We start from the raw sequence: 12,190 nt of genomic DNA on the forward strand, positions 1-12,190 counted from the left end.
GTGCAGGAATGAGTATGCCTGCCTTATTTCCTACCGTACACAATATTCCTGGTAGGATGTATGTTGAGCTTGGCACTACTTTTCTTGCAGCAACAGAATCATAGAAGTACACAGGCAATCTAATAGATATTATGCATTAAACACTTGGAGTCTTTGCCTAAACAAACGTAGCCTACCACCAGTATCAATAAAAGTTACCAGGATGGAAAACAGAGCCTCCAAGACTTGCAAGCAACTGCCTTCAGCAGCTGCACTGATATTTAAACCTCACTTCTACAAATAGGCCAGCACTATATGTCTTCTAAGAACAAATAATCAAGGCATGACTGAATGGATGTATCCATCCAACCTCTGCTGACGCTATTCAAAGCAAACTTCACTTGCACAGGGGGAGGCAGGCAGCCTAATCTTCATTACAAAATTATGGAAGAGCAAGAGAGAAAACTCTATTTTCATAGTACTACCTGGATTAAGAACAGCTCATAAGTATATACAGTACACAGAGAAATTGTTTATCTATGTTACGAAAGACAAGTGCGAGGCATTTGTGAACTAGTGAAAAATGAGGCAAATAACAGAAACGAGAACCAAACTACTCCAAACATCAGCCCTGAATACGACACGTGCCTTGCAGTTATTAAAGTGTATTTTGTTTTGAGCTACACAAAACAAATAAACAGAAGTATCTCTTAGACAGACAAAACTCATCATCGTTCACCTGGAGGTATTTTGCTTGAGAAGCCTGTGAAATCTTAACAGAAATTAAAGCAGAGCTCGTGGCTGTTTCTATACTTTGAAAGATGGTGGTAGTCCTGCTGAAGTTTGACAGCACAAATAGAGAATGTCAAGAACTCCAGCTGATGTAAGGGCTTCTTGCTGCTTTCTCTAAATAGTTTTCTGTCCTTTTTTTTCCCTGCCTCCTTCCTCCTTACAGCCAGTGCTGCCAGCAGTGATACTGGTACACTGGGATTGCTGGTTTCAGCGTGACGTACTTCAATAAAGCATACGTAAAGTTTCATAAAATGTGTTCTGCAAGGCTTCAACAGGCTCTGCAGGAACTATAGGAACAAGGATTACGTACAGTACTTTCGAAGTTCAAACACTATCAAAGTTTATTCTGTATCCTAAACATAATAGTGGTAATTGCAAGAAATAAGGAGCTGTTACTCAGTCTCCTGCATGTGTCATGAGACCCTGGACTTATATAAAGTTTACATTCACAATTAAACAATAAAGTTGACTGTGCGATACAGTGCATTTACAATCTCTAAACTACCCCGATAACACCTAATGGCAGCCTATCAAACCGCCTCGGGAGCAAAGAACACGGACACGGCTCCATCATCACCTCCGAGTCCGGGTTCCCGTTCTGGGTTCAGACGCTGCTTTACGTAACCGAACACGACACGAAGGCAAGTTATTCCCGACCAGCCTCGAGTCTCGCCGCGCTCTGCAGGCGCCCAGCGGCGCCGCGCACCCCGCCCGCCGCCCAGGTGAGCCCCGGTACGGCCGGACGAGCCTCGCGCGGGCACCGGCCCCGCCCGCCGGGCTGCGGGGACCCCGCACGGAACGCCGGGGCGGGCGCAGGCCACGCCGCCTCCTTACCGGCACAGCTCGGCGAAGGCCTGGAAATTGAGCTTCCTGATCTTCTTCTCGCTCAGCCAGTAGCCCACCCGCTTCCCCTTGAGGAAGGTCTGCATGGTGCCTCTCCGGGAGGCGGCGGGCGCCCGCTCGCGGGGCGGATCGGCCCGGGGCAGCCCGGCCGCTGTTGGCGCTCGGCGTCTGCGGAGCAACGGCTTTAAAAACGAAACATAGAAAGGAAAGAAATCAGACGGCGATCCGCGCCGCGCTGAGCCGGCCGCAGCCCGGCAGGCCCGGCCTCACGGGGTGCAGCGCGGTGCTGCACGGGGAGCCGCAGCCCCAGCGCAGCCCCAGCGCAGCCCGCTGCCAGCCCCGCAGCCCCAGCCCAGCCCGCTCCGCTCTCCCGCTGCGCGCCCCGCGCCCGCTCCCGGCGCACCCCCAGCAGCACGGACCCGCCGCCGGCTGCTCCTGCTGCTCCCGCTGCCGCTGCTGCTGCTGCTGCTGCGCGGTCCTGCTGCAGCCGCTCAGCTCCCCATTTGCCCGCTACCCGCGGCCGCCTCCGCTTCCTCCTCCTCCTCCGGCCCGTCCCCTCCTCCCCGTCCGCCCAGCCCACGGCACAGGGGTGGGCGAGCGCAGGACACACCCGCAGCGGCCGCCCCGCCCGCAGCTCTGCCTCCACCTCCCGCATGGGCCGCGCCGCCGCCGTAAAGGCGCAGCGTCTGATCCCGGCTCCGTGCGGGGTGCGGCTGCCGGGCGCTACGGCTGCGGGCAGAGCTGCCTGAGTCGGGGCACGGTAGAGGCCGTGCTGATGGTGCTGTTGCGTTCCGGAAAAGAGAGTTCTCTTAAAGCTCCTGCAATGGTTGTTCGGGAGAAAGGTGAACATCTCTTGCGGGGAGGGGGGGGGGGGGGAAAGTTCCGGTAAATAGAAGTTTTCACGGCAAAACCAAGCGACTGCCTTTATCAGCGCTTGGAAGTGTCTGTAAGAACTCACTCCTTAGTTTCGACAGCAGCTGTGTGTTCCTGCTGATTGCCGAAGGGAGCAGCCGGCAGCAGCGCCCTACGTTCCCTTCTCGGGGCTCTGCAGCTCCTTCGCTTGGGCTCGGGTGAAGCACATCCCCGCCTGCACCACTGAGGGGCTCACCGCACAAGTACCGTTTTCCCGTCTTTGTTTCTCACTCCGGCATAACACACAGCCCCGGGGCTCTGTCGCTTCGCCTCTCCCTCTCTGGGGTAGCGTTGATCCGATCCCCTCCCAGCGGCCCTGCCGTGCCCGCAGCCCCGAGCTGAGATGCAGGGCAGCGCTGTGGGTGATGTGCCCGGAGCTGTGCGGACGGGGCGGCTCCGGAACACCGGGCAAAGAGAACTGTCAGCTCCCTCCTTTTAAGAGATGTTGTTTTGTTGTTTTGTTTTTTATTCTTTCAATTTAACCCTTTAACAATCTCACGTGTGAGAAATACATTTCAGCTTGGTGAGACGCTGTACTGCATCTTGCTGCCTGATGTTGCCAAATACCTTATAATTTTCTGCTTATGCTGCAGAGCCAGTTTAGGCAGTGCCAAATCTGCGATCACCCAAAGCCCCCAGGGCAGCGTTTACCCAATTCCTGATCAGTTGCAGGCTGATTATTCCTGTGACTTTCTATGGCCCAATGCTTTAAGCTGCAACTCCTGAGCAGCTTCATGCTAATTAAAGGGGTGAGGGCTGATTGAGATCTCAAGCCCTCCAGCAGTCACAACTATCTTCATCTCATCTCCCGCTGCAGGTCAAAGCAGGTCTGTTAACCTTGTTGAGGTGGAACCTCTAATACGTTGTCTCCTATTATTTCCAACAAATTCAGGGACCCAGATGCAATTGCCACATGGTATAAGATACTGAAATTCCATGGGTGTTCAATTTGGAATAAGTGTGCTAACATGGCATTGTTGGAATGTGGCTGCAGGCAGAAGGGAGCATGAAAATCCCCTATACACACTGTGCTGCAGCTTCTCTGGCTTTGAGATGGCCCTGGTGCTGCTCAGCACTGGGACTATTCATCAGCAGAGCTGGAGAGAAATGAATGAAAACCTGGTGAAATGCCATTTCCTCAGGTCTTTGCCACATGTATCACAAGACTCACAAAAGGGCCAGATATGACTTCTCATCCAGGGATTCAGTAGAGGGAAGCAAAGCTTCTCCTGTTCCTGGTTGATCTTTTGCCTGACTTGGGGTAAAACACTATAGAAGCTCAGCTGTTGTCTGGAAACCTCCGAAGTACTTTGGACCAGCAGCTTTTAAAGGACAAACAAGTCGAAGTCAGTAATGAGGGATAAAAGCTCACTTCTGGTTTTTGTATTCAAGCCACATAAGCTAACTCCCATCAACACAAAACTTCAGACTATGCCGAGTTCCTTTTCAGCCGGCCAGAGAAGTGAGGCCCCTCTAGTGGCTGTTAGAGCCCAGCTCCTGTTCTCTGAATGGCCCATTGTGTGCAGTGATAGCGCAGGTTGAGCTGTGCTAGCTGGAAATCAAACTGTCATTTACAGCCAACTAAATCAGGTGTTGCTGTTGAGAGAATCAGTCCCTCCAGAAAGAACCATTTGTTCTCACCTTCTACCATTCCCTCCTTTACGACAGAGGGGAGCAGGGAGCTGGGAACTGATTAGATTAGAGCAAACTCAAAAAGTAGACAAAAATATTTTGACCTTAATCCAAAATAAACAGATTCCCCCATCTAGTTCTGCTTCCTACCTGTTTATAGTGGCAAAAGGCAGCAAAGGGGCTGAAAGGAGGCCAGGAAGAGAAAGCACACAGTTGCCTTGAATGACAGCAGTCCATCTTACTGAAGAAGCAGAGGATGGTGAAAGTCCCAGTGCTCACCCACAATTAGTCCCTTATTCCCCAATCAACCTGTGCAGTTTATACTGCAGTACTTCAATTTCATCAAGAAAAGAAGGAAAACTGACTGAGATTCATGGCTGTTTCTGGCATCTTGTAGAAAGAAGAGGGAATTCAGCCACAAGATCTCAGAAACATTCTGAAAACAGGCACTAAAAGGTTGCCTGGGAGTTGGCCTATCTATCTGTGAGGGCCAATGCGATACCATTCAGAGATGCCTGAGCAGCCTGAGCAGAATGCTGCTTGCTGAGGTTCCTACCTGTTACAGTGGTAGCCCAGCAAGCTCTTCTGTTCCAGTAAAGAAAAAAGAACAACTGGTGTTTGGGTTGGGGTCTTATTTTTGTTTTGTTTTGAAACTGCAATAAAACCACCATTACAAGCAATATCTCTTGCTTTATGTCCAGCTCAAGAGTTTGGCTAATTTAAGCAGCGATGAATGTGCAATCTGAAGGGAAGTCAGACAAGGTCTGGCTGCCAAGGCTGGTCTCTTCCCTTGTAACACTTTGCATGCAACAAACATATTTGACATCACAAGTTAGGGAAAGCATAGCATCAGTAAATAAAGAATGTGAGACCACAAAAGCATGCAGCCAAGATGCAAAAGATGAAGCAATCCTGTACCACTGTAATTATGTCAGCTGGAGTAGCCTTTTTGAACTGAATTATGTTTGTTAGTCAAATCCCAAGTGTGGGTACAGACTGCACCGTCATATATTGCTGAAGCCCTTTTGTCTTCTGACATGCGAGAGTTTTATGGAAATAATGCCTATGCAAACTCTTTCACTCTTCAGCTACAAATACATGGAAAGATTTACTCAACTGATACTCAAAATCATTCAAACTGTGTGTGTAATTAATCCATGAGACTGTTCTCTGAAGGATTTGGATATCTTCTTGACAGTACCTTAAATATGGAATGCGGCTTAGATACAGTTTAGGCTGTACTGGGGTTTTCTCTGCCAGAGTTATAGGTCTTGGTTTGGCTTGTCTTTCCAACAAAACAATAAATGCTGACTGTGTAGGATATAGAACTCCTAAGTATAGAGGGATCTCAACGTACATGTGTCCTACCACTATTATTCCATATGTTTCTGTCCTTTTCTCGGGTTAATAACACATTGGTTCAGATGATCTAAAATACATATTCTCATGCCAGTGGTCCTCCACTTCCACAAGTCATTTCTGAGTATGGTTGAACCTTTTAAGCTGCTATAACAGAGAATACAGGAAAGATAAAGCCTGATGTTGCCTGCAGAACCACACCATCACTTGCACTTAAATCTTATCCTCAGGCCTTCAAAGATTGAGGAAACTTTTCCTGTTTTGTTTAAGTGCTTCCTTACAGTTCACTAAAAGTTCAGAGGCCGTAAGTCCCACAGAACCATTGTGCTTTCTGATTCTGCATGTTTCCATCAGGAGATATGAACAGAGCAGCGATTTTTGTATTTTCAGAAGTGACCAGAATGTGTAGGCTTACTAGTGCAAAAATGATACAGAAAAACATTTCCAAAGCTCATGTCAATACCAGTCCAAAGTTAATTAAAGGGAGTATATTTGAAAAACAAACAAACAAAACCAGACAAAACAAATCCATTTCGTAGTATCTCCATCATATGACAATGTCATGGAAAGACAACCCTCATTTTTGCCTGCAAGGCCCTCATGGAGCAAACTCAGTCTTTATCAGCAAGATTCGGAAATGCTTTAAAAACAGCATCAGATTTAACCCAAAGTGGCTTCCTTTGGATGCCTACAAGTTCTTCAGATCACAACTATCATCCTCCAGAACCAGTGGTGTGCTGATTCACTTCCTACTTAATCTGCACTGGAGGCAGGAGTGGTACCTGTTTTGCTCTGACAGTCGTCCCCTTCTTTGGCTTCTTCTTTACACGAAGAGTATTCTCTTCCTCAGCCTTCACTAAAATGCTTTCCCATATTTTCACAATTTCACAATCACATGCTAGAGTCATTTTACAGCTACATGGGCTTAAGAGTTCTCTCTAAAAAACAATTTCATAATTTAGGATACTGAAGTTAACTAAGATCTCTTCAGAGTAAAACTGATTGTGGTTTCAGGTTAATTTTTGGCTACTCTGCAATAAAGTTTGTGGAGCTGCCAGATGGACTGACAATGATTTGTATAACCATAACCTCTTCTATAGATGATGAACCCAACATCTGGATGAAGCAGAAGAGAATGATGCTTGATGAATGCTATGGTAAGCATTTAGATCCCATCAATGGATCCTAAATACTCAGTTTCACAAGAGTTTAAAGCTGAACTCTTGTTTGTTATTAATTTCTGCTTTGGTGACAACAGTCTCAAAGGACTGATTTTTCATCAGTTCACATATCTGGAGAACAGAGATTCTAGGTATCAGACATTCCTACAGTGACAAAGCTCTTGTCTTTGGCTAATGTCTGTGCTTTGGAGTCACACCTGTGCAGATTTCCAAAGAAGTGTCATCAATACATTATGCTCTTCTGTCCTTTTTAATCATCCCAGCTTAGCATGGCTGTCCTCTTCCACTAGCACAGTGTTTCTTGAGCAAGTTTCTAAGCATTTTCAACATGTGAAGCCTCTGAAATATCAGGCTGTTTGACTTTATTCTCATCTTCCACCTCTACACGTTATCATGGCGGTTATCAGACTGTTATCTGCTGTATATGGGACTGCTTTTCCAGAAATATCATCAGGAACACTCTGAAAACATGTATGAAAGCAAAACAACTTCACTGGCTGACTGGTAAGTGAGAGACAGTAAAAGAATGAAAGGTAAAAAACCTCAAGATTGGAAGCACTCTCTTCCAACATGCAATTTAGAATAGGTTTTAGTTTGTATCACAGTGCACTGAAACAACATAATTATTGCACTGTGCTGCATTACAGCAATTTGCTGGTGAAACCCTTTGGCTGGGAACAATTACTCAGAACACTATGAACATAACACAAACAAGCTCTGCACTATTTAGAGGCATCCTTTCCAAGGTAGGCATTGTGCATTCTATTACACAAAGCAGTGAAGAAACACACATTCAGTGAGATAATTAATTTAAGCTAAATACTTCTTAATGTGGAGAAGGTGTTGCTTTGGTTGCAGTTAGACATATTAATGTCTCTTGCAAGCATATTACTTTATCTTGTAATTACCTTCATGTTGTCCCAGTTGTGTTTATGTTCTTTTGATATAAGGCAAACAGAACACATATTTGTGAGGAAAAACAGATATATTACCTCTGTAAGAATGCCCATAAATGTTGTAATTCGTGTGCAGACATATTTAAATATTCACCCGGAGCTTTATGATGAAGCTGATGTAGACACTGCAGTCTGAAATTTGATTTCAAATAAGTATAGGAACAGCAGCTTACAAACTCTGCAAAATAAGGAAAATAAAAACAAATACATCATACCTTTTTGTTTTAAAGATTTTCAAATACTGCTGAATGTTTTTGTTACATGAAATACACACATTAACTAACGAATACATTAATGAAATTCTCCCTTTAGAGTAATTGCCTATTGTTGCTGACACCTCCATTCAATTGGCATCGTGTGCCTGACTCAGGATTTCTGTTGCAGGCCTCTCGCATGTGCTTCACAAAATGACAAATTCAGTTAAACGCCAAGGTAAGTACTTAAAGGCTGTCTTACATAAGGATCTGCTCAACTACAGTGAACTGGCATTTATCCTCTGCAGAAGTCCACAACAACAGCAGCCCTCAGTTTACTTGCAGCTGATTAAATTTATATAAAAGCCCTTCCAGATGCTGGCAGGGCATCGCCTTTCAGCTGGGCTGCCTGCTGTCAGTGTGCACTAGAATGAGTAATGAGGTGCTCTGCAGGTCCAGCAGTACAACTAACCGTGAGGTAACGTTTGTCATTCAGCCTCCCTCTGACACTTTCTGTTTCCTTGGACAAATCTGTTATTCATCCAGGTCAAGATTTTTTTTCCTCTTAAGGCTATGACGGAATACTGAAGGAACCAAATCACAGAGGAACTGTAAAGGAAATTGCTCTTCTCAGGCAGAGCTGAACAGGCAGCTGACACATAGAATTTCTTACCGAAAGAGCTATCACTTTGGGATAGACTAAATAAACAGCATTAATAAACCAGACTATAACATTTTGAAGCACCAGTCACTCTCAGGTGCCCAACACAATACTTTCTATTATTTATGCCAGCATGGGAACCGTTGAGTCATGGCCTGAACCACTGATTGAGCACCTGGGGAAAGGACCTGGTCAGCCCTAGGAGCACAGGTGAAGGCAATTCAGCTGTGTGACTGGAAGGGATGCAGCCAGGCTGAACCTCTCCTACACCCCATGTAAGGGCTGACTGCCACTAGGGAAGGATCTCTGCTTGGAGATCCCTCCTTTGTGCAGTTTTTTTAATGAGCCTGTATCTTTGGAGACAGGTGAACACCTTTCATTTTCCATTGAAATACTATTCCATCCATGCTGCTCCATTTGCTGTTTCACTCTTGTATCACACTTCCACTGCGTTAATCGTTCCTATTGTAACAATACCCAAACAACCTAAACTGTTATTTTTTTAAATGAAAGCTTAGATTCAATAAGTCTCAAAGAATATCCTCCCAACAACCCCCCAAACTTATATCTTGATCTATGCAAAAAAGCTGGGATTCTTGTGAACAAAATTTGAATGTGGGAAAAGGACTAATGCGGCCTAATGTTAGTTTAGTGACAAAAGTTATGCTTCACAAGAATCTAAGTATAGATACTTCCTGCTGTCTATAGTCCAGTCTAAGCAGGACAGGCACAGCCTGGGAACTGGGAATCTCAGAGAAGACAAATCTCATCAAACTCATGCTATATTACTGATACCCTGCACTAAAGCACAACAGAAGAAAAAGGGGGGGGGGGGGGGAGAAGGATAATAAGCATAATTACTAGAAGTATTGGGGGGAAGAGTGTAATTGCAACCTCTTTTAACGAGGATAGTGCTGTCACTCCCTCAAGTGGTCAGATGTTTACCTTTGAATGTGTGCATGAAAAAAGGAGGAAGGATGGTGCACGCTTTCAAGAAGTGACCTTTAGAGGAAATGATTATTTTTTTCAACTTGTATTTTTCCCAATTATAGTTGAGAAGTGACTCTTTTAGGCCAAATGCAGAGACTGGCATTTTTAGTCTGCCAGACTCCTGGTTTCAAATCTGTTTTTCTTCCTAACATGGGTGAATTTTCAGTTAACTTGTTTACATGAACAAACCTGTTGGCAGCAGCAAACTCAGCATGGGAATTCAATAACCGTTCCCTCCTGGCAGCATGAGCAGACCCTTGCTGAAATCACTGACGGGCTGATTCTGATTTCTCAGCAGTTTAATAGCAGTCTTGGAAGTGAATTTTTATAGAGTAATATTTGTGGAGATGTAATTAACATCAATAGGCTGCAATGAATAATGCTTTTGCTGAAATGTAGTTTCTAACCGAGAACTGTTCTGACCAAAATTCTGCAGGTTACCTCTCATTCCTACTAAATCAATACAAGGCCAGATCATACCAACACAGCTGTAAGACCTATACCTGCATTGCTTCTGTGTGAACTGCATTTGTCCTCTGCTTGAATAACTGCCATAGAGATAAATACTCAGTCACCAGCTGCCTCTGATAGGTATTATTTTCCTATGTTTTGTCAGTTCTTGCTAAACTTTCAAGACGCTTCATAACAGCAGAAAATAGAAGGTAAAAGCAAACATCGTATCAGAGATTATCACTATAATCAAGTCTAAAAGTTCTAAAAGGCGAAGGCACTTCTTCACAAAAGGCACAATTCTTTAGAGACATTCTGACAAGGGGTAATAGTCTCTAATGCATTTGATTAATGTTTTCTGTGGATGACTGGGAAAATGATACTGGTCTTCTACTTGCAAATATCAGACCTTCAGAGTTCAGTGGTAAGTATTTGTAGAATAACTGTAGGAAAACCAAGAATGAAGTATGTCTGGTATTCCAGAGAACCTGGACAATAGGATTGCCTGAAGCTTTACTTAGATGTGTCTGCTGCAAACAAAGAATTTCAGGGACAGAGAATGAAGGTCCCAGCATTTCAAAGTATAGGAAGAAATTTGAAGCGGGGAAGGATCACTGTGGATTATATACAGTTCACTGAAGATCTGTGCTTGATATGAACAATGTAGCCAAAACAAGCAAATATAATATTTGACTTCAAAATGAGAATAAAATACAAAAATGGCAGCTTATCCACAAGTCTTACATGCTTCCAAAATGTGCTACACCCGGTATGAAAACAGATGTTTCCAACAGAGAAGTTCAAAGAAAGACTACAATAAAGGCAAAATAACCACTCAAGAATAATAATAATCGGAAGACTGTCATACTTGCAAAAGATATAAAAGCCATAAACTAAAAAATAAAGGTTCATAAAACATGAAATAAGCCACATAATACTGAAACTGAGATAAGTCGATTTCTGTCTCTGAACAAACGACAGCGTAACTGATCAAAACAAGTTACTGCAACACAACGGGATGCTTTGAAATCCAATACAGCTACACATAATAGACAACAAATACTCTACAAACTGCAAAAGCACTTGGCATTCATTCACTCACAGACAGAACTTCATATGAGTACAGTAAATACTGCTTTGAGAATTAGAAAAACCTGAAAGTGTTCTCTTTTACCAGGATGCAGCCTTATTTTGTGTGTGTATGTGTACATTACCCAAAATTCGCTATAAAAACCTTTAATTCTGTATTTACAAACACAGCACTAACTCTTTTTGTTACATAAAAGTGTGTATTTCGAAGGAGTTCTGCGCTTTATCCCTCACTTTCAGCAGCTTAGACCTACTCTAAAACTAGCCTTGCCTACTTGGCTAAGGTTATGCAGGATCTCCAAAGACCAGCACGTAGGCTCACACCAGTTTTCTCTTTAAACACCCAACATAACTGGGTTCCACAGGGATCACAGATCTCTAATGAAAAGTTTGGCTTAGACTTCGTTTTAATGAATCAAAAATCAGTGTCCCACAAAGTAAAAGGTAGATGACTTCTTGAGAAAAAAGTATTTCTTGTCACTAATGTGACCCTACCTATGAAAGCCCAGTGAAGGCCTCAGTTTAAGTATGAAAGCCCATTTGGATGCAAATATTATAACCAACTCTTCTGTTTTCTTTCCATCAGTCCTCATTTGTCCTAAATAATTTGTCAGAGTCCTGAGTGAACTAACAGGCTTTAACAGCCCCCAACAAGCCTCACTGACCCAAGTTAAGAGCTCAGGAGCCCTATTTAAGCTGAGCCCTTGGCCTTTAATCTATATATAAGATAAGTTGTAGGAGTATCAGTCTCTAGCTTAGCCCTGGCTGTGCCTAGACCTAGGCCCTCTTCATCTCAGTCTTGACCCACAGCCTAACCTTCAAACTTAACCTCATTTTTTTTTTTTAAATCAGTAGTGATCTGCCTGGTAATCACTATGTTTCACTGCAGTTATCCTCAGTGGACCTGAGGCTAACCAGTGGCTGCCTTCCCAGCTTAACCTCAGACCCACTTCATTGCTTGCTGGGTGACCCAGACCCTTGGCTGAACCCAGCCTGCCCTGCTTGCTTCACTGAGGTACTCTGGCAGCAAGGCCCTGATGTATTGGCTTTGTTATACATTTGGCTCCTGACTTTTATGAATCAGCCAGTCCTTGATGCTTCCCGATGCTTTTTTATTTACCTTCAATAAACTTAGTTTTTCTATACCTGTTT

The 12,190-nt window shown here is 44.3% G+C and overlaps 1 protein-coding gene and 2 long non-coding RNA genes across 5 annotated transcripts in view; 1 reads left to right on the forward strand and 2 right to left on the reverse strand.

The window, feature by feature from the left end:
* ITPK1 (inositol-tetrakisphosphate 1-kinase) overlaps positions 1–2,160 on the reverse strand; it is a 117,845-nt gene extending 115,685 nt beyond the window's left edge. For 2 of the 3 annotated variants that reach the window (XM_085549394.1, XM_015865245.2), the window contains exons 1-2: positions 2,034–2,160; positions 1,606–1,796 (exon numbers count right to left, since the gene is read on the reverse strand). Coding sequence is in view for 2 of the 3 variants with exons in the window: in XM_015865245.2 (XP_015720731.1) it covers positions 1,606–1,700 (95 nt within the window). In the remaining variant the exon portion in view is untranslated. Of the gene's footprint in view, positions 1–1,605; positions 1,797–2,017 lie in introns of all 3 variants that reach the window. The other variant, XM_085549393.1, reaches the window with a different exon arrangement.
* Positions 2,161–2,317: 157 nt separating this feature from the next.
* On the forward strand, positions 2,318–10,072 carry LOC146760782 (uncharacterized). The gene is made up of 3 exons (XR_014946778.1): positions 2,318–2,456; positions 8,039–8,086; positions 9,936–10,072. It is a non-coding gene; the product is annotated as an uncharacterized LOC146760782 (long non-coding RNA).
* Positions 5,980–7,832, reverse strand: LOC116653474 (uncharacterized). The gene is made up of 2 exons (XR_004307358.2): positions 7,691–7,832; positions 5,980–7,159 (listed from the first exon to the last, which is right to left on the reverse strand). It is a non-coding gene; the product is annotated as an uncharacterized LOC116653474 (long non-coding RNA).
* Positions 10,073–12,190: the final 2,118 nt, after the last annotated feature.

Source organism: Coturnix japonica, chromosome 5 (assembly GCF_054131305.1).
Source record: "Coturnix japonica strain WE chromosome 5, WE-NBRP24, whole genome shotgun sequence".
In the NCBI taxonomy this organism is placed as follows: Eukaryota; Metazoa; Chordata; class Aves; order Galliformes; family Phasianidae; genus Coturnix; species Coturnix japonica.